The sequence below is a fragment of the Macaca mulatta genome, chromosome 17 (assembly GCF_049350105.2).
Source record: "Macaca mulatta isolate MMU2019108-1 chromosome 17, T2T-MMU8v2.0, whole genome shotgun sequence".
Taxonomy (NCBI): domain Eukaryota; kingdom Metazoa; phylum Chordata; class Mammalia; order Primates; family Cercopithecidae; genus Macaca; species Macaca mulatta.
Genome location: NC_133422.1, coordinates 1,450,864 through 1,473,644, shown reverse-complemented (window position 1 = coordinate 1,473,644; position 22,781 = coordinate 1,450,864). Strand labels below are relative to the sequence as shown.

At 49.8% G+C, this 22,781-nt stretch overlaps 1 protein-coding gene across 5 annotated transcripts in view; it reads right to left on the bottom strand.

The window, feature by feature from the left end:
- CRYL1 (crystallin lambda 1) overlaps window positions 1–22,781 on the bottom strand; it is a 139,335-nt gene that overhangs the window by 5,773 nt on the left and 110,781 nt on the right. For all 5 annotated transcript variants that reach the window (XM_077973599.1, NM_001266898.1, XM_077973598.1 and 2 more), the window contains 2 exon segments: window positions 18,632–18,826; window positions 2,135–2,240 (listed from right to left, as the gene is read on the bottom strand). In XM_077973599.1, coding sequence (XP_077829725.1) covers window positions 2,135–2,240; window positions 18,632–18,826 — 301 coding nt within the window.

The following is a 22,781-nucleotide window of genomic DNA, read 5'->3' as shown; positions in this document are numbered from 1 at the left end:
CTTGATATATTCTGGGTGACACAGGGAAGAATGATGAACATCTCCATGGGTTCCCGGCCAGATCTTATAACTCTCCAACTCTGGTCTTTGGAATGCTCTGAAGTTGAAAGCTACATCCGTCCACCATTATCATATGAAGCCAATTAGGTTTTCTTATCATATCTGCTTTGTTTGAAAAATTGTTATGGGCCTCCTTCCTGTCTGCCACTCTATTTGATTCTTGAGTTTCTGGTTTCATTGGCTTCTGTTTCTATTTGTTTGAAAGTCAAAGCTTTTCTCGGTTCTGTCCCTATCTATTTATTATGACACCTCAATTATCTTATTTTTCTCAAGAAGAAAAAAGAAGAAAGAAAAACACCGTGGTTATCAGGCAGCGTCTATATACATTTCAAATGTATAAATTTCTATACATTTCAAATGCTTAAATATATATACAAATCTAAATACATTTCCAATGCTTACATACGCTCACAAGTTTTGAGGTTCTGGTTGAAAACACCGTTTGAAATGATCTAAGACTTTGTGTTAATAATACAACAAGACTCTTGTTTCATTGCATGAGGCCGTCTTTCTCTACATTATCTTCCTCTCTTCAGTGGTTATCTTCCCATAAAACTAACACACAAGTGCTGGAGCAGATTTCCCTCTTCCCTCCGCTCCTCTTAGCTCCTCTTAGCTTGATTCTGATCAGGACTGAAGCAGAGGACACGCGGCCCATCCACTTCAGAAATCATCTGTGCACCTACTATGTGCAGGAACAGGTCTAGTAAAGCTGCCTTGAATTATTCATCAGACAGCACATTTCATTAACTACTGTGAAAATTGACTGAACTATTACCAAAATGTAATACTGAAACTATAGAACTGAAGTCAAACAGACGGAGAGAGGTCACAACCTCTTAACCTCCCCTCTCATGGAGGGAGCTTCCTCTCAACTTCTAAACCTCCCACAGGCAGGCAACCAAGCCCCCTGCTCAGTTACCCACTTAAAGCATGGACCTTTCCTGGACATCAGCTCCTGTTACTAGAAAGTTCTTCCTGCCATGTACTGAGCCCAAACCTGTCTGTCTGCTTGCCATTTCCAGTCTTTCACTCCACTTCCACCCCACAAAAGATACAGACCGAGAGACATACAAGAGAGCTGGTCACTTTTTTCTAGATAAGCCCCAGCTTCTCAGTATCCTTTGTTAAATGCAGACCATGGAGCTGCATACAATAGTTCTTTTATCTTTCTATACGTTTTCCAAGTTAGTAATATTACTATTAATCTATAGTAGCTGTAGAAATGTATAACACAGACAAGCAAAAAGATACTAACAGTTACTTACAATCTCATACCAAGAGATAGCTGGCAATAATAACATCTAGGTTACATCTCTCTCCAGATTTTATACATAGTTTTTAAAATTTACTTCGTTTTAATGTGCTATAAGTTTTATTGGTTATCAAATGACATCTTCTTTTTGGATCAATTAAAATCTGGTTGACAGAGTTTCACTCTCGGAAGCTTCTTGTCCTTCTCAAGTCGTCTTTCCTTTAGAGTTACCAGATCACAGATAATGGGCTCAGACCTAATTCCCCCCAAGCCTTCTGGAGGCGGCATCTGGCCAGTGTCTGGTCTGCCCCACCCACAGGCCCCTCCCCAGCTCCCAGCCTGTGGAAGCCCTCACTGTGGGCCCCCTAGCCTTCTAGAAGAAAACCTCGCTCATATTTGGGCAGAAGATACATCCAGCAGAGGTCCCTGCGGGTTAAGGGTTAAGTCAGCCTCCTGTCTTTTCTTCTTGCCTCTGGAAATAATGTCATCATCTTCCTCAGGAAACTACCACTTTCCCTTCTGCCAGGCTGGGTGACACGCAGCGGAGTTTCCGTGACATCACCCACCTCTCTTCTTTCGAGCAGAAGAACAGAACGCACCACACGGAGCCCTGCGGTGCACGCACTCCGCACGGACTGACATCTCAGTGCACAGCGTTTCGCATCCCTGCCTCGTCTGTGAAACACCAGGGCTGGCCATCATCTCCTATATATCCTACTGTCTCTATTCAGTTGTAAGAAAAGGCAAAATGTGATGGTTTACAAAACCCATGACAACACTAAATAGAATGGAATTCCTAACCTGGCCCCAGATACATACCTTCTGCATTGAGATGCATGGTTTCCAGGGGTCCAATGAACGCATATCGCATGCCCAATCCTTCTGACATGACAAGGTCCAGGTCGCTAGGAGACACGATTCCTTCCTACATGGAGAAAATGGGTGGCATAGATGAGTTCTGTAAAAAGACGATTTCATGACCACTACTTCCATCCTAACTTCTTTAAAGCAGGATCCCAAAATCTTCTCCAAAGCACTATACAGGCTGAGTACCATTTATCTAATATGCTTATGACCAGAAGTGTTTTGGATGGCTGATATTTTCCAGATTTGGGAATATTAGCATATGCATAATGAGATATTTTGGGGAAGGGACCTGGGAATAAACAAAAAATCTATTTATGTTTCATACACACCTAGCCTGAAGGTAATTTTACACAATATTTTCAATAATTTCGTGCATGAAATAGTTTGTGTACACAAAACCATCAGAAAAGCAAAGGTATCGCTATCTCATGTCAGTGCTCAAAAAGTTTTGGATTTTGGAGCATTTTGGATTTTGGATTTTCAGATTAGGGATGCTCAACCTATGATAGTATTTTGATTGAATTTTGCAGGACAAAATTATAATATTATTGTATGTTATAAATGGTTTGACGTGGTGGCTCATGCCTGTAATCCCAGCACTTTCCGAGGCCGAGGTGTGGAGATCACCTGAGGTCAGGAGTTTGAGACCAGCCTGGCCAACATGATGAAACTCTGTCTCTACTAAAAATATAAAAAATTAGCTGGGCATGGTGGTGCATGCCTCTAGTCCCAGCTACTCAGGAGGCTGAGGCACAAGAATCGCTTGAACCCAGGAGGCAGAGGTTGCAGTGAGCTGAGATTGCACCACTGCACTCCAGCTTGGGTGTCAGAGCGAGACTCGGTCTAAAAAAAAAGTCATATATATATATATATGGTTTTTTTGTGTGTGAAATGGTCAAACACAAATTCACCTTTTCCGTCCCTGCAATCCACTAGGGTTTGAAATCAATTCCTCTTGACCTCCCTGCCTCCTCATCTCACCCTACAACCAACGGACAGCCTGCAGCTGCAGGGAGTGGGAGAGGCTGAGGACAAGGGGAGCGTGAGGAGGGGGCATCCTAGGAAAAGGGCAGGAAGGATTTTCTAGATTTCTGCCTAGGACCCGGGGGGAGTAAGATTAGAGCCACCAAAAGACGTGGGAAGGTGCTCTCCAGGCTTCACCCGCCTGCAAGTCCGGCCTTGTTCAACTTTTAATGAGTTCGTAAAAAGTGATATTCTTTGATGAAATGCAGCTTAGAACCATGGGTTTGTTTGCTAAGGTGGGGCCCTAGAATCTTCTGCAATGTAAATTTCAAAGCAAGAGGCAAGTTGTTATGTGTTGAGGTTGGACGTCTGATCAGCCACCTGTGTTCCTTGGCCTCACGTGGCTTTGGGACGGAGGCAGGGAAGCGCAGATAATGATCTGCGGCCCCTCCCGTCGGAGGATGCCTCCCCCTTGGGCATTTCCACTGGCAGGAGGGCGGGCGGAGGGAAGCCGCCACCTTTTCCCCTCCACGGTCCAGACGGGCAGCACTCCGCGGAATCCGCCGCCCCGGGTCTCATCGGATACGTCTGGGCGCTGTGTTTTCCCGCAGCTCGGTGGGGCAGAGGCAGCGGCGCTGGCTCCGTGGACGGTGCGGCCCGCCCTTCCCATCGCGGCCTGGGCGGCCCCGCCTGTCCTCGGCTGGGCCCGGTCTCCCTACCCCGGGGCACCTCCCCACGCGCGCACCCGGCCCCAGCCACGGCCCGGGCCGCTGGTCCACAGCGCGTCTCCCTCCCCTGGGTGCGGGCAGAGCCTGCCTTTGCCCAGAGGCCGTCCCGGAGCTGGGGGCCTGCTCGGCCGAGGGCTCTGCGGGGACCGGCACAGCGGCCTGCAGGGAGGCGCCCTCTGCCCTACCGCGAGCCTGGGGCGCCCGGGCCTGGCTTCCAGGTGCCTGGGCCTCCAGGGCAGCCCCAGGGGTCCCCCAAGAGGCGAGAAAAGGGGTTCAAAACCCCCGCCGTGCCCCTTAACCGGCTCGGCGGGCGACACCCCGGTGCCTCGGGTCCATGTGCGGGTCTAGACACCTGCGTCTGCAGAGCGCGCGCTGGGGAGGCGGGAGCAGGGGCCCGGCCCGGGAACGAGGACCGCCAGAGCCACGCCACCGGCGAGGGCCGGGGCCACTCACTGGGACCCGCAGCAACCTTTTGGACAGCCACTTTGCGTTTCGTTTTGTGTGCGCACATGGGACACACACGCATCGAGACTGAACAAGCCACAGTCCACGTTTCCAGAAGTTACAAAGCAAACCCCCCGGCCTCGACCGCCGCACACTCCGCCCGCTTCTGGCCCGCACCTGCCCTCTGCGGTGGCGGCTTTCCCGCTTTAGACCGGCCGCCCGTGTCCACATTCCTCAGCCGCAGCGTTTGCCGCTGGTTCGTTTCTCATCTTCCTGTAAACGGAATCACTGAGCGCGCGTCCCTGCATGACTTGTCTCTCACCATCCTGTTTCTCAGATTAGCCTGCGTGTCCATCTCCTTCATGCAGGGGCCTGCGTTTACTCTCCCACCCTGCGGCCGTGGGCCTGGGGCTAGTCTGGGGCTCCTGTGCGCAGGGCAGCCAGGGACACGCGCAAAGGGCCCAGAGCGCGCGTCTCCCCCTCGCTGCGGCCCGGCCTCCAGCACGGTGTGGAACAGGTCCCGCCGCGCCTCAGCCTCGCCACGCTTGGTGTCCTCACCCTTGCAAAGTATGGCTAATCTGGTGGGGTGAAGTGGGATCTCACGGGTTTCCTGCGAGTTCTAAATCAACCTACCCCATGTTCACTGTGGCTGCTAAGGAAAGCGAATCAGTCCGTGCAGGTCACTGCGAAGGTGAGGAGGGTCGCCTCCTTTCCTCCCAACAGCAAAGCTGTAAGGGGTCAGGCGCATCGTGGGGGTAGGGGAGAGCTACAGAAGGCCCACAGAAACGCCCGGAACCGTCAAGAAGCCTGTGTGGAACACAGGCACTGCCGCCTGCTCTCCCTGGCAGGAGGTCTGGAGGCAGGAAGGGTGGCTCCCTGCCCTCTCTCCAGGCTGCTGGAAGGCCTGGGCTGTGGCCCCTCGCACCCCCGTGGGCTCTGGAATGCTCTGGAATGCTGTGAAAGGCAGCCAGGCGGCCTGCAGACTGTCCCTCACCCTTGGTTTCCACGCCAACATTCCAAACAGCCCCAAGTGTTCATTTTAGTATTCAACCTGGGAAGTATGCAAATACGGAAGCCACCCTGTACTTGCCGTGTTATTTGGCTTGGCTCTTTTAGAATCGTATTGAGTATTTTTAGAGCCGATTTTTTAAAAATCACTTTTAGGATTGCAAAATAGAAGAAAAGTGCGTCCCCCAAGAGCAGTTCCTTTTGGTTTGTGTCATCTGAGCTAACAGCTCCCGACTAATGCCTGAGAAGGGTCCTCCATGCTGCCCCATGACGTGGGAGGAGCCACATTCCCTCCAGCTCCCGTGTTCTCAGCTCTGCCTGATTTCATCTAGAGGAGGGCTGTCGGTCTCCCATCAGTCACTATTCACCAGTAGAACAAGTTAGAAAAGGGGAAAACGTTTTGATACTTTCCCTTTCTCACTCCTCCTTTCTGGCCCGTTTGAATTTGTGAAATAGTTTCTTAAAGCTTGAGTTTTTACCAAGAAGCTAAATACAGAGAAAGAAAAGGACCACAAGGCATTCGGTTGAGAAGCTCCACAACGAGGATTTCATGTCCCCAAGGCAAACATTTGAGTTTTCCCTGCTGCACTTGGTGCCGAACTAAAGCTTTCCCATATGGGATGTTCTGAAGCTCAGGTTGCTTAATTTTGCCACTGAGCTCAATTCCACCCAAAGCCTTGTGACATCTGGACCTAATATTATCATAACAATGACAAATAGTCATTTGCTTATATATACGTGGCACAGCAGTTGGGTATGTATACTTTGCACCTGATGTGGTGGGAGAAAATGCCCAGGCTGAAAGGAGCCACAAGACTGTCATCCGTGAAGGAGAAAATGCAAGACAGTTACTAACATACCCAACTGCTGTGACACAAATATTAAGTAGAATGAAAGGTTTAGGGATGTATCACTCAGGGTTCTACCAGACAGAGCCATAAGATTCACACACATACACACATACATCCAGAGTTTTATTTCAAGGAATTGGCTCATGTGACTGTGGGCCTGGCAAGTCAGAAAGCCATGGACAGGACTTCAGGAAGGCAGGCCGGCAATTCCAGGCAGGAACTGCCCACAGTCTGCAGGTGGAATTTCTCCTTCCTTAGGGAGATCTCAGTTCTGCTTGCAAGGCCTTTCAATGAACTGAATTTAGCCCACCCAGACTATGGAGAATAATTTCATTTACTTAAAGTCAACTATCTACCAAATACCTTCCCAGCAACATCTAAACTGAGTTTGACTGAGTGACTGGATGCTGTAGCCTGGCCAAGCTGACCCTCTCAGGGGACAGATACCCTTGGGGATCTTGGATCAAGCACTTTTGTTTCTTTGTGGGGTTGTGAGAGGAGGAAGCAAGACACATCTAACAATTAACAACATAACAATAGCAAAGGGTTAACAGATGTGGTGGTACGTACTCTGGTCCTTCAGACAGTCCCAGAGGAGGAAGGCAGGAGAGAAACTTGCGTGCTGGAGGCACACGATATTTGATGGGTAAATCCTCCGTGACTATCTCCTCTACTGATTACCAGCGACACAGAATCATCTTTCCTTCTCTGTAATCATCCCATTCCTAGATTTAATTTTCTGGTTCATGTATTTTTTGCATGCCCTCATTTTCACTTGCTTTTCTCATTTTTCTTCATATCATTCTTCCTCATCCACTTCTTTTTTACTAATTCCCAGCTTTTGATCTATTTTGTTTTGCTCTACTTTTTCCCCAAACTTGGTCCTGAATTTTCACATTTTTCTTGTGCAAACACTACCATAACTTTACTACTACCATCACCACTAGGAACACAGACTTGCTAGCCAGGAATTTGGATGAGGTTCTATTCAAGTCCTTCCACTCCTCAGCCAGAGTTTGGGCACAAGTCCACTGTCAACTGAGAAACAGGAGAAAAATTAAGAGTCAGGAGTCACAAAAGGTTTTATCTTAGGTGAGTGTCAAATAAAGAAATGCAAGAGTGAGAAGGAGAGTACTCTGCCACCGTCAGCCCTACGAGGGCGACATGAAGCAAGCACTGGGCTCGTGTAGATCACCCCAGGGCAGCGGCCAAGAAGAAAGGATTACACCAGCACGTCCACCTTAGTCTCTAGTGAAAGAAAGGATGGAACAAAGTTAAATCTCGGTGATTTCCTCATCTCCAGAGATGTTCAAGGACTGACCCAGACAAGAACAATCACTTGTATAGAACTAACTCGAGCATGAGACGGGGTACTAGACTCTCCCTCTGAGAAACATCCAGCCCTTGCAAATGCTACGGGGAGTTACAGAGTTAGAGATTAAGTCTATTCTCCTTATTATTATTATTGAGATGGAATTTCGCTCTTGCTGTCCAGGCTGGAGTGCAATGGCGGGATCTTGGCTCACTACAACCTCTGCCTCCCGGGTTCAAGTGATTCTCCTGCTTCAGCCTCCGGATATCTGGGATTATCAAGCATGCATCACCATGCCCAGCTAATTTTGTATCTTTAGTAGAGACACGGTTTCTCCTTGTTGGTCAGGCTGGTCTCAAACTCCTGACCTCAAGTGACCCACCCGCCTCAGCCTCCCAAAGTGCTGGGATTACAGGTGTGAGCCACCGTGCCCGGCCTAGATTAAGTTTATATTGAGAACTATCACAATGATTCATGAGACTCTCATGAGAAACTAGCCAGAATTGTGAGTTTGTTCCCTCCACTTATACACACTGTACCCACATGTTTCCGTTTTCTATGCTCTTCACCACATGTTGCTTCTCCCACATGCAGCAGGAAACTGGCTCCATGGCAAGGGTGGAAAAGATGTGACCCAGCGGTCCCCACCCACACCACCTTCCAGGGAGAAGGTGAGGCCGAGATGGGACTTTAATAAGTCGAAAATAAAAGACTGCTAAGTGCTGCCCCACAATTACTCAGAGGCTTGTGGTCAGGTTTGGGAGCTGCTCGGCCTGTTGCCAGCACTTACAAGCTTTCTTGGAAGCAAGACACAGACATTCCTGCGGAATGACTTGAGCAAATTTTGCTAACGCTACAAGGGTTGATTGAACACCACCACACTGAACTGATGCAAGAGGACACTGAATCACGCCCATAAAACACCCGTCCTGTCAAGAGCCTTCCAAGAGGACGCGCAGGAGTCAGCGCTCCGGGGAAAGAAGATGAGAAACACCGGGTGGACCACCCCGGCCAGGCTGCTGGGAACAAGCCTACGTGCACAGCTGCCGGAGGAGAGGCGGGTCTCCCCTCTGGGGGCATCTCAGCTACACCTGTCAAGTCATAAAAATGTTCCTCTCCCACAGGGCAAGCCCACTCCCAGAATTATTCTGGAAAAGACTTCAGAAGGAGAGACCACCTGGGCAGAGAGGCTCACCGAGGCCTGACCTTAACACATCCCCCAATAAGGGAAAGATTGGATTTAAAAGAAAAAAAAAAAAAAAAAAAGACCAGCTAAATGAAATACCATAAAGCCATTAAGAATGAATAAAAACTTGAGCAGCATGTTCATAATAGAGACTAGACAGGAACAAAGGAAACTGACGGCAATTTGAATTAGGGCAGAGCAAACACAGGTGGTCTTTTTCCCTTTGACTTTTCTTTAAAATAGAGTTTTTTTTGTTGTTGTTTTTTTTTTTTTTTTTTTTTTTTTTTTTTTTTTTTGAGACAGAGTCTCCGTCTGTTGCCCAGGCTGGAGTGCAGTGGCAAAGTCTCAGCTCAGTGCAAGCTCCTCCTCCCGGGTTCAAGCGATTCTCCTGCCTCAGCCTCCCGAGTAGCTGGGACTACAGGCGCCCGCCACCTCGCCCGGCTAATTTTTTTATTTTTAGTAGAGACAGGGTTTCACCGTGTTAGCCAGGATGGTCTCGATCTCCTGACCTCGTGATTCGTCTGCCTTGGCCTCCCAAAATGCCAGGATTATAGGCATGAGCCACCTTGCCCAGCCTAAAATAGAGCTTTTAAATAGAAACAACAACAACAACAACAACAAAAATGGAAAGGAAAGAGAGGAAAGACTTTGCCCTAATAAAAGGGGCATTCCGGAGGACTTCAGGCCCCAGTGCTAATTCCTGGTGCACTTTTTGTTAGTACACTACGTGTATAATGATGCTTTCGGGGGAAAAACAACAGTATTACAGAGTCTGAAAGAAAGGAAAGGCCTCGACTTTTAAAACAAATACAACAGCAAAAAGAATCCATCGTGTATAAATGTGAGTATGTTCACTTCCCTTCTATGAGGGCAGTGATACGTTCATTGAGGGTTCCTCTGGGAATACCGTTTACTACAATAAGTTTTAACGCAAAGAGTGTAAGCCCTGACACCAAAAACAGCCATGGAACACAAGCCTGCTCCCCACATCCTTACCCAGAGACATGTCCAGCCTTGATGGTCCACGGGGCTCCAGTGGCCTCTCACCTGACTTCTACCTGCAGCTGATGGAAGGCACGAAGGCTGGCTCCCACAAGGGAAGAGGGATGCGGTGTAATCTGTCACCTCCCGCCTCCCTTCTTTTTGCCTTTTCTCTTGGGGACTCCTCACCCCCATCTTCTACTTCTAGTGACCCTTACCCCTGGCCTGTTAACTTCCCAATTTCAAACTGAGGGAGCTGAAATCCATCATTTATATTTACTGCTCAAGCACCTATTGGTAATGATTGCTAGAAGGTGTTACAGCAAGAGCATTTTCATTTATTTATTTTTATTTTTATTTTTTAGAGTTCGAATACTAACATAGAAGCTTTGCGGCATTTTGGGGATTTTTAATGAGTATGTGGTTGATGTTATTTATTTGCTTGCTAATGGCAATACAGGTATCAGGTATCTCTAAATTCATAAATCAGCAGTATCTCTCTTTTCAATAGGGTTTTCTTGCTCACCAATGTGATTACTCAGAAAATGGCCACCTACAAAATAATAAATAATGCTATAAAAAGTCTACTTCTTATGGAAAATTGCTGCTAGAAAAACAAATCCCAATTAAGGCCACGTACGGTGGCTCACACCTGTAATCCTAGCACTTTGGGAGGCCAAGGTGGGCAGGTCATTTGAGGTCAGGAGTTCAAGACCAGCTTGGCCAACATGGAGAAACCCCAACTCTACTAAAAATACAAAAAATTAGCCAGGCGTGGTGGCATGTGCCTGTAGTCCCAGCTACTTGGGAGGCTGAGGCACATTATACACTATGTATATAATGATGCTTTCAGGGAGAAAAACAACAGCCCGCACAGGCCTAGCCCAGGGCAAAGCCGCAGAGGGAGAACACAGCCTTTGTGGGGTGATGTGAGCCTCAGAGCAGCAGGAAGAAAAGGCAGCGCTGAGATACATGGAACTCTGGAAGCCCCATCAGCGATTCACTCAGATGCTTCAAATGTTGTGTCTTAAAAATATCCTAAACTCTCAGGGTTCAGTTTTCAACTAAGTAAAATGTAGAACCCCTCCAGCTGAGGCGTGGCGCAGAGGCCGGACTTGGCTGTTTCCTGGCTCCCCCAACTTCCCCATACGCTGGGCCCATCGCTCTATGTGACTTTGTGCCAAAACCAGACATATGTCACCAGTGTCTGCGCTGTGCTATTTTACTCAAGCCTCAACGTTTTCCCCCGGACACATTCCGGGTGCACCACAGTCTGAAGCAAACCACAGCAGTTCATTTCCAACACCGTCCTTCTCCAGAAAAGCTGCCAGCAGGACCCCATCTCCTGTTGGCAGTGGCTCCGCACAGGCTTCCTCTTGTCAAGCTCTGCTGCTTCCAGCCACAAGACTGCTGTTCCTGTCCTTGACCTCAAAGCCTACGAAACGATGGTGGAGCCCGGTTCTGCTCCTCCTTGGAGCCCCTGCTTTGTACCGATTCTCTTCCAGAGTCGGCATCTGAGTAACCATCAGTGGGCCTGCCTTGCTCTGTTACAGGGTCTCAGGGCACCTGCTCACGTTGACAATGATGTTAAAAGCCACTCAGTGAAATGGCAGAGCCTCCCTGGACTGCCGGAAAAGGACAGGCCACGCAGGCAGCCTGCTGAGACGGCTTCCTGCTCAGAAAATGAAATACGTGAGAAGGCAACTTCCTGGGAATTCAGGCAGAGGTGGAGAACCAGACCCATATGAATGCTGGCTGGTAAGAGGAGAGAAGAAATCAAATGACCATTCACCTCCAAGTGAACACAGCGCATGTGAGAGAAATGTAAGAGGTAGTTACAGCAGCAAATGTAAACATTTTAGGCCATCTTCCCCCCAGAATATGTTCATGCCCTCGCCTCCCCTTTGTGTAACCTCCCAGTCTGCCAAGGAGCTGCTGATTTACATTCTAATTGCAGCATAACAGTTCATAACGCAGCGGATTACGCGCAAACCCGGCCGACAGCTCGAGACCAGGCCCTGGTACACAGAGGCCCCACTGTACAGTCGGCAGGCGGATACACCCGAGCACAGGCGGTCAGCTACAATCAGTCATGGGGAGGGCTGTTTCCGGGTGTCCCTCCTGAGGGACCTACTTCTGCCCACACAGGCCCATGACTCCTAAAAGGAAAACCTCCTAAAAGGAAAACCTAATCACAATTTGCATCCCTGCTCAGGAAGTCAAACGGCTGGAGGCGGGTGGCTGATGCTAAGCATGCAAGCAGTATGACAAGGGAGATGCCCTGGGGCGTCGCTCTCCATCACCTCCACGCGGGGCAGGTCTGTCTGGGTGAGCTTTTGATTTGGGAGAGTGATTCTCATCCTCTGTGCAGTTACAACGTATTGTTCATTCGTTCTAATATGTTTGTGTTTTTAATTAAAAGTGAATTAAGTCTATCTTTATTTTAAAAAAAAGAAAAAAAAGAGCGTCTCACTATGTTACCCAGGCTGGTCTTGGACTCCTGGGCTCAAGCAATCCCCCTGCCTCAGCTTCCTCGGTAGCTGGGACTGTAGACGTATGCCACCTGCCCAGCTACTTTTTTTAAATCAATTTTTACATCTTTTGGTATAACCAGAGGTATTCAGTGTCTTAAAACTAGGACTGTGAATCACAGCTACATAGTGACCACATGAGAATCTCCAACTAAGTAGAAGCTGGTTAGAGCTGCACGTTGTATCTTTTTTTTTTTTTTTTTTTTTTGAGACGGAGTCTCGCTCTGTGGCCCAGGCTGGAGTGCAGTGGTGTGATCTCAGCTCACTGCAACCTCTGCCTCCCAGGTTCACGCCATTCTCCTGCCTCAGCCTCCCAAGTTGCTGGGACTACAGGCTCCTGCCACCACACCACGCCTGGCTAAATTTTTTGTATTTTTAGTAGAAACAGGGTTTCATGGTGTTAGCCAGGATAGTCCCAATCTCCTGACCTCGTGATCTACCCGCCTCAGCCTCCCAAAGTGCTGCGATTATAGGCGTGAGACACCGCGCCAGGCTAGCTGCACATGTATCTATCGTGAGCCTGGGGTCAGAGAGAAAGAGTTAGAAACAAGAGACACACATAGAGACATATACACAGCCAGGGACGTGGTATCTGCATACCAATGATATTCAACAGAAACCTTTGAGTAAGTTTGCCACAACAAGCCTCATCTGCCAATTTTACTACACGATCTCTGAGATACGCTTCATTAACTAAAACAATGTCTCCTAACAGTCGTGTCTGAAATAAAGCTCAGTGATGAAGTTCTGGAATCTCAGGGCCCCATCCAGATGCCCCAGACCACACCCGCCCTGACAAATCAAGAGACCAAGCACTCAGTCTCTGCAGCCCAGGCCCTAAGGACAGCACAGGGATGACCTCATTCCGAAGGACAGGCAGAACCCACGGTCAGCAATTTCCGGAGCTCATCACCACCGACTCACACCAGCAGGCTGAGAACCTGCGAGGGTTGCGGGTTCAGTCCCAGGCACCTCCACATACCCTGTCCTCATGGGAAAGAACTTACAGGCAACAAACTCAGCTACTGTCCAGCCAGAAGTCTATTGTCACAACACAATGTCCTTCATTATGCTAATGCCTTACAAATGTAGACCTGAAATGATATCCCAGCCAATGAGATCCTGTCACCCGGGGAACGTGACCTGAAATGATATCCCAGCCAATGAGATCCTGTCACCCAGGGAGCGTGACCTGAAATATCCCAGCCAATGAGATCCTGTCACCCGGGGAGCGTGACCTGAAATGATACCCCAGCCAATGAGATCCTGTCACCCAGGGAGCGTGCCTCTGGCAGGGGAAGTAAGTGTCAGTAGATTGTGGCCAGACATGTCCATCTGGCATTTCCAAGACCACAGGGCTGCTTCATCCCAAATCCGAAGCCAACTGGAAGAGAAACGGAGTGAACATCTGTGAGATGGCACAACAGACCTGGCTCCTTCATTCCCTTGGCTATCCGGGTGTCCGTTCCACCCCACGAAGGTCTGAGGACTTACAGGTGACGCACATGGGAGCGTGTCATAGCCCAGGATGCCACAATGAAAAGAAAAGAAAATGCTTGTCATTCCCAGTGCTTTCTCTTTCTGACCTAGAAATGGTGCTGGCAGTGTGGCTCCCCTCCACAAACCCCCCTAGTGAGGGAGCCTCCCTGCTACCCCTGCCCCTTTCTTAGAATGTCTCTTTAATGCTTGGCTGCAGGTGTACAAATATGGTCCCGGAGTGAGTGAGACTGAAAACGAGAAAATAAAAGGAAATAAATCAATGAGACAAAAACTTGCTCCTCGAAAAAAAAAAATAAATCAATAAAATTGATAAACCTCTAGCAAGAGAACAAAGACAAAAAGAGAGAGGACACCAATCACCAATTTCAGGAAGGAAACCAGGGAAATCACCACAGACCCTGCAGCCATTGAAAGACAAAAAGGAGGACTACCGAGAACTTTACGCTCTTAACAACTTAAAAGAAATGGACCAATTTCTCAGAAACGACAAACCATCAAAACTCAATCAAGATGAAACAGACAATCCAAATGGTTCCACAACCATTAAAGAAATTAAATTCATAACGAGAAAGCTCCCAGAAAAGAACCCCACCTTGGCCCAGATGGTTTCACTGGAAAATTCTACCAAATATCTAAAAATGCATTAACAAAAATTATACACAATCTCTTCCAGAAAATAGAGAGGAGGAAGAACTTCCCAATTCATTGTATGTAGCCGGAACAGGCTGAGTATCCCTAATCTGAAAATCTGAACCCCAAAGTGCTCCAAAATCTGAAACTTTTTTAGCACCAACATGATACTCAAAGGAAATCTCACTGAAGCATTCCAGATCTCAGAGTTTTGGATTAGGGATGCTAAAACAGTAAGTATATAATATTCCAAAATCTGTAAACATCCAAAATCTGAAATATTTCTGGTCCCAGGCATTGGGCTTCTCCAGCTGTATGACCTTGATACCAGAATCAAATAAAGATAGCACAAAAAGAAGAAATCTGCAGACAAATATCTCCTATGAATTTAGATGCAAAAAAAATTCACAACCAAGCATAACCAGGTTGAATCCAGCAATCCCAAGTAGGATCATTCCAAGTATGCGAGGCTAGTTGAACACGCGAAAGTCAATCCATGGGATCCCTTGGTATCACCACTTAGTGAGTGGCAACGCAGCTTCTTCTGCCCCACCCTGACATCAGCAGCAAGGCACTGTCACGGGTGGAAATGCAAGCCGTCCTTCCATCCTGTTCTAGCTCCTACCTCAACTTGGAGGTCAGACCCCTGGAAATTCACACTCTCCTATGATTTGTGGAGAGCTGCCTCACCTGCAGATGGCAGGGGTGGCAGGGAACGGCATTCCTTCCTCACCTGCTGACCCAGTACCCACACGCCTGGACAGAGGCACACAGCTCGTTTCCAGCAGGCTCCCTTAGCGCCCTGAACCAAGTCACCTGGCACCTCTCCTACCCTGAAAGCATCCAGCTCTACCCAATTAACGTGCCACGCAAGGGTCAAACAGAACCTCAGCTTACTTTGTGAGCCCAGAGGATCCTGAGACAGAAGCGCCCACACCAGTGAGTCCTAGAGGGGCAGTGAGTCCTAGCTGCCCCTGCCAACGCTCATTCCATTCACTACAGTCAAAGGTCAGGGGCCAGGCACTCTGGCCACACATGGAACCCACGCCAGGCCTCACTGAGAAGGAGAAGCTCTGCAAGGCCTTTGGAGCTTTTCAACTTAAAACACGCACAAGCCTACTTAGTCTCTTCTGTGAAACTTCCCCAGTTCCGCTCCTTTTGCTATTAAAAGTTGCTCTTGAAAGTTTTGAGGTAAACTTGGAAAACACCAAATATATGTTCAACTATTGAAAGACTCCAAAACGAAAATTCAAGTTCATCTGGGCTTGGAAGTTGTGAGTCAAAGGGGTGTCACTGCAGCCTGTGTTCTACTGTGGCTTGGAGCAACTGTACGGATTTGCGAGACGGGGAGGTGGGGCCCCGGAGAGGCTTGCTCACGTTTGCTGACTCGCAGTATCGGGCATGGAAACCGGCCACAGCAGCATAGATTTTCCTACAATAAAGTCAAGAATCCTTAGAACAACCCACCAGAACTGTGTCAGGCACACCGCTGTCTGCTAGGTGGGAGGCACACTGTGGCTGGCACAATCATGGTGGGCAAGATTTCTCCAGGGCCACACTGAGACCAGGCATGGTTCTGCCGCGCGGCCCCGGAGCCGTCCGGAACACAGGGTACCCACGTGGATGCTCGGGAGTGCATGTCAGCAGCTACTTCAGGAGCACGGTCATGACCAGCGCGCCAGTGCTCCAGTTCCAGCAGGCTCCCCCAGCGCCCTGAACCAAGTCACCCGGCCCCTCTCTCGCCCTGAAAGCGTCCTGGCTCTACCCAATTAACACGCCAAGCAAGGGTCAAACTCCAACCTGCTACTGGAGTGCTGGCACGCTGGTGGTGACCCTGCTCCTGAAGTAGCTGGCCAGCGGAGGTGCTGCCACTGAGCGGTGATGGTCAAGGTCAGCACCACGACAAGCCCTCCCTCCTCCCCGAACGCCTCCGTGTTCCCTCTCCGCCAGCCTTGCCCCATAACTAAAGCCCCTCACACCTTGGAAGTCATCCCTGTGGCGCTCGGGGTGCCGGGTAGCGCCATTCCCACCCCTCCCTGCCAGGAGAGGACCTGCAGTTTCTAGAACTGCCTGGGGCCCGCTACCTGGAGATAGATCATCCTTATTTTTAGAAACAAATTATCGTCTAGACTTTCACCAAGGTAATTCTTTGGGTTTTTTGTTTTTTTTTTTTTTTTTTTTTTTTTGAGACGGAGTCTCGCTCTGCCGCCCAGGCTGGAGTGCAGTGGCCGGATCTCAGCTCACTGCAAGCTCCGCCTCCCGGGTTCCCGCCATTCTCCTGCCTCAGTCTCCCGAGTAGCTGGGACTACAGGCACCCACCTCGCCCGGCTAATTTTTTGTATTTTTTTTAGTAGAGACGGGGTTTCACCGTGTGAGCCAGGATGGTCTCGATCTCCCGACCTCGTGATCCGCCCGTCTCGGCCTCCCAAAGTGCTGGGATTACAGGCTTGAGCCACCGCGCCCGGCCAATTCTTTGGGTTTTATTCACATTGTCTTAGTTTCCCATTTCTCTTGACCTCTTCCTGTTCTGTCACAAACCGTATGCTGCTAGATTTTGGCACTCAGTTCCTTATAGGGACTCCAGGCACGTGAGTCCCCACAGCAGCCAACACAGAGACATACGCAGGCTTCGCTTTCTCAGGAGGCACGTCACCGCGGAAAGCCAGGAGTAAGAACGTTCCTGCTAGCCAGTAACACAGTGTCACTCAGGCTGCCATGACCACGAAGCAGGACAACCGAAAGCACGGGGACATCGCGAGTCAGCAGAACTACCAGAGCAGCCCACCTCACCCCTCCCGCCCGCCCTCCTCGAGCAGCAAAAGGAAACACCAGAGTCCTCCATGGCTCCTGCAATGGAGAGTTCTTTGTGTACACCTTCCCCCCGATCCCCTTACACCAGAATCCCACACTCTTCCTTGAATGGGCTCACACCTTTCAGATTGGAGAAAGCAAGATTTTACTCAGGGTGCTAAAGTATCTTACAAATAAAAAGTTGAGATTGCCTGTAAAACCCCACAAGGTTTTAATTCAACAAGTGAACATGGGCAAGGAGTCTAAAGTTGTTCCTCTTTTCTAGACAAATGGAAATATTTTAAATAAATCTCCAAGAAGGTTCTGATAGATCAGTGTTTCTTTAAAAATACCTTGACACTGACTGATATTCAAGAAATTACTAAGAAATTCAAACCGCCGCCGCAACAGCGGAAATCCGAGCACTGTTTCTTGAAAATACAGGAGCCTTAAGTGGATTTAAAGATCAGGACACAGAATCGAGGCAAATGCACCCGACAGTCCAGTCAGACAGTGAACCTAACAGGGAACCCAACGTGAGCAGCAGGCTGCGGGAGGCCACGTCTGACACGCACACCTGCCTGGTTTGGAAGAACTGCTGGGAAATTGAAATGCAACACTCAAGGAAGCTGGGGCACGGTCAGCTTCCTGGCTGCCATCTCAGGCAAGGCTCGGTGTGTGTCCGTGCGAGTCCCAACAAGGAACTGTGGAGCCAGGTGCGGATGACTCGAGCCCGAGCAGCGTCCTCCCCACGCTGTGCAGCTGGGTACTTCCGGCCCTTGAGCCTTCCACAGTGTTTTTGCAACACAGGCGTGGGCAGAGTCTTGCCTTCCCCCTGCAGAAGCTGGGCAAGTGCCACCAGGGAGGCTGGACGGCTCCACTCCCAGGTCCCAAGACTTCTCTGCCTCGTCCTGGGGTCCAGCTGACCTATCTCCCCCAGGCGCCAGGATCCCTCATGCAAATGTACACGGGAATGCGTGCAGCCAGGCCATTTCCTCACCTCCATGTAAAATCCTTTCATTAGAGGATGATGTTAAATATATTTACATATCATTTCCTCTTTATATGTAAGACAAGCATTTACTCTAACAAGAATATTCATCATTTCTTTCTCAAGCTCTTGAAACAATTAGGTTCCTTCAGGAGACAGAAGTTTACACAAAATATAATTTTTTTTCTTTTTGAAAAATTATAACACTGAGGGGTAAAAGCTGACTCTGTGGGAAAATGCAGTGGGCCACATGGGTTATTATGTCCAATGCTATGAAAGGGCAAAAGGAGAGAAGCCTGTCATCGCGTCCTGGTATCAGGTGACTGTAAGAAGAACCTCTCGGGCAGACAATGAATTGCTGCATTTTATTTTGTTTCTAAAGCTGGCCCTTGGTCTCCAGAATAGAGCAAGAAGAACCAGGCAGCCTCTGACTTTCCCAGCTTCCAGGCTTTCACTGTCCTGCTCAGCTTCGGGAGGGAGGGAAGAAGAGAGGAGCAAGGAAGGGAGGCAGGAAGAGAGGAAGGGCACACACACCTCCACCAGCCGCCAGGCCTCGCTGATGATTGCATACTGCAGGCGGTTCAGAACAAAGCCGGCCACCTCCTTCTGGACTCGCATGGGGCACTGTCCAATCTTCTTCATCAGGGCGTGGGTTCTGTCCACCGTCGTAGGGGCCGTCTCCGGGTGGGGGACCAGCTCAACCAGCGGGATGTAGTACGGCGGATTCACCTTAGGAGAGAGAGAGAAGTGGGGGAGTCAAGGAAATGACCCTGGGTTTGAGGCACTGCACCTACCCTGAATGGTTAGGAGCAGCAGATGCATCTTTGGAATGGTGCCTTTAGATTCAGTGGCCAACAACAAGATACTTGAGAAAGAAATTTGTTCACAAAGGAAAGAGAAAAAGGGAACCTGATGCAGAATTGTGTGGTTTTATTTAAAAAAAAAAAAATACCCAAAATACAAAGTTGGAATTTGGAGGAACAGCTTGCTATCCTGTATGTTTACGGCTAATCTTCACAGCCCTGGCCTCCCCAGGACAGAGTCTCTCTGCTCCCATCTGTCTTGTCTTCAAAGCTTCCTCCCAGCCCACCCCCTGAGAATCATGTCTTCCCATCTGCAGTCACCACAGGCTCTGACATTCTCCTGTGTCAGTGTTAAAAATTATTAGCAAGCTGGGTGTGGTGGCTCACACCTGTAATCTCAGAACTTTGGGAGGCCGAGGTGGAGGGATCACTTGAGCCCAGGAGTTCAAGACCAGCCTAGGCAACATAGCAAGACCCTGTCGCTACAAAAAATTAAAAAAATTAGCTAGGTGTGGTGTTGTGTACCTGTAGTCCCAGCTACTTGGAAGGCTGAAGTGGGAGAATCACTTAAGCCCAGGAAGTGGAAGCTGCAGTGAGCCATGACTGTGCCATTGTACTCCAGCCTAAGTGACAGTGCCAGATGATCTCAAAAATAAATTATTAGCAGTGTCTTCCCAAAACTTGGTATTTCCTTAATTCCTCCATATTGTACCTTAAGCGTCTGCCTCTTCCAACCTAACATCACCTTCCTGCTCTAGAAATCAACAAGCACCAACACACCTCAGCAGCCCCAGCACCCCGACGAGCCCAAGACAGGAAGGCACTGTACAGGTGAGTGAGCCCTGAGGGAGGACCCCGGACTTTACCATTCAACTCTTGTGTTCTTGGTTTACTTTGAGAAACTGTTCTTACAGATTCCTCACAGGGAATTATCAAATGTCCATAGAAAACAGTGCTTGGTAGAACGTGACTGGCCTGAGCGCTGAACCAAGTATACCACAGCAAAAACTGGTCTCCAAATGGTGCTTTTAAATGGGTTTTCCTCCACCATATGGGTGACAAGTAGAATGTCACATTTGCTCAGTGATGCTTCCATGAGCAAAAGCTTCCATTTAAAGATGACTCCCACAGAAGAGGGAAGGAGCAATAAGGACCATCCTGGGCACCCGCTCTGCCCTCTCAGGAATCAGGAAAAGATGGCTCCTGTTTCCAAATAGACAGATGGTAAATCGATGTCTCGGTTAAACACCTGTCACTTACTGAATTCTTATAGAAATACTTAACCTCTGACCTTTTGAAAAATCAAGATTAGAAGAACTGGAAGTGTGTCTTTCTCAGATGAATTTTGCTTTATTTTATATAAAGCAGGCATGCTGGGGCTGGGGTCTTTCAAACATTGTAAGCCTCACTGGTAGCAAAAACAGACAGAGACAAGGAGTTAGAAAGCATTTCTATTTAAAACTCACCAGTTCCCTCCTCTCAGTCTTCTCTGCAATTTTTCATGCTCACACTTTCCCTGAGTGATGGAGACCCCCAGCCTGACACAGTGGCCCACCTGTGCCCACTCCCTGGTGTCACCACCAAGACTCGAGGACACAGAACACACCTGCGGGTGTCACACAGATCCCAGCCTCACCCTGGAGCCGGATGCCTTCCCTTGGGCACATCCCAGCACAGACTTGTCTCATGCGGGTTACCCCCACGGTCCCCCACCCTGGGAGGTTCCTGATCTCAGTGAGAATGTGTCATATCCCCACACCCAAGTCAGTGCCAGAATAAGTGTCCCTGGCCCCTGCCTCTCCCTAGCCCCTCTCACTTTCCACTGAGAGGCGAGGCCAGCTGAACTTCCTGGGTCAAGTGTGAACTTGGGGAACTTTTCTGTCTTACAAAAGGATTGTAAAACGCACCAATCAGGAACTTTCCTGTCTTACAAGAGGATTGTAAAACGCACCAATCTGGGCTCTGTAAAATGCACCAGTCAGCAGGATTCTAAAAGTAGCCAATCGCGGGGAGGACTGAAAAAGGGCACTCTGACAGGACAGAAACGGAACATGGGCGGGGCCAATTAGGCAATAAAAGCTGATCACCACCCCGCCCCACCCTGGGGCTCAAGTCCAGTGTCTTTCCTTGCTGCGGAAGCTTTGTCCTTTTGTTTTTCACAATAAACCTTGCTACGGCTTACTCTTTGGGTCCGTGCTATCTTCAAAAGCTGTAACACTCAACACCAACGTCTGCTGTTCATGAAGTCAGCAAGACCACAATCCACCAAGACCAGGAACCCACCGGCAAGAACCAATTCCGGACACACCATCAGCTACTATAGTCCTGTTACTTCTCTTCATTCTTCTCTCAGAAAAACCATTGCCACCGCCACCCTCAGCTCAGGGCCCGCGTTTCCAAATAGATTCTGCACTCCCTTCATGGGACTCCTGCTGGTGTCTCAGCCCCTCTATCTCATCTTCCCAGAGCAATCCGTGTTGTGGCAGGAGCCTATCCAATCCACAACAGCAGCAAACAGAACGGCTGGGTGCAGGGGCTGGGGTGGGGTGGTGGGAAGTTAGGGTTTCATGGGTAGGGGATGCAGTCTTATAAGACGAGAAAGTTCCATGGATCCTTGGTCGTGGTGGTTTAACTAAGGAGAATGTCCTTAATGCCTCCGAACTGCACACTTAGAAATGGCTAAGACGGTAAATTGTTATGTGTATTTTACCACAGTTACAAACTTTAAAAGTAAAAAACAGGACTTTGCTCATGACTTCTCCAGCGAAACATCTTGCAGGGCTCCCCAGCACCCACGATAACAAGGCACGCGGCTGAGTAGGATGCAGAGGCCAGAGACTGGGGCCCCACCCAGCCCCCCGAAACAGACTTCCATCCACACCGACTTCCATCCACACCTGCGTGTCCACCTGCCGAAGTCGCCGCAAAAGGACCTTGGGGTCTCCTGGCTGGGACAGTCTCCCTAACCTCAGCCCTCGGCCTCTGACCCAAGAGGTCAATCTTGTCCATCAGGTCAGGTGCCCTTTGAATTGACCACCGCAGCGGGGAGGGGAGGAGACCAGCGAGGAGACGAGGCAGCTTCCCCCGCCCCCAACCTTCCGTGTGGGACTGTGCGCGGTGGACTGAGAAACGCCCCCGAAAGGGTTAGACAGATACCACGGCAGCGCCGCGCAGGCCGCGGAGCACAAGGGGCGCATTCTTCCCCGCCGCGCGGGGCCGTGTGACCGCGCCGACAGCGCCGCCGCCCGCAGACTCCCTTCCCCCCCGCGCCGGGACCAACCAAAACGGCGAGGACCCCAGGGCCGACAGCGCCCTCGCGGGAGGCCGCCGCGCTGCAGACTTGCCAGCCCTCGGTGTTCCGTGCTCCGTGGACAGCCCATCCCCTCCGCCGCGCGCTCGCAGGGAGGCTCCAAGGCAGCTCCGAGCGGCCGCAGGGGCGCGCACATGTGCAAAGGGACGCACAGCACGGGCGCTTGGCAGACAGCAAGCCCTATGGGGTCCAATATTTACCACCAACACCAGGGCAGATGGCTTCAGTGTCAGGCGTGAGGTGAGTCCGGAAAGGCCAAACCCGGGCTGGGGCGGGGGACGGGGCTAACTGGTGGCCTCTCCCCCCACGCCCACCGCACGCCCCAGTCTGCCAGCCGCGGCCCCTTTCCCAGGCAGACCCGTCCATACAGCACAGTACTTGGTGGGCTCGAAGCCCCCACTAGCCCCGTCGGACCATCGTCTTCCCAGAGTGAACTAAGGAGGAGAAAAACCGAGGGAGCTTCTTTGTAAAGTGTGGCGAAACTATCAGTAGAAAACTGCCACTCTGTCAGTGCTCATTAGAGCTCAGTAAGGCCTGAGACTGCGATGCAACGTGCACACCGTTGTCACCG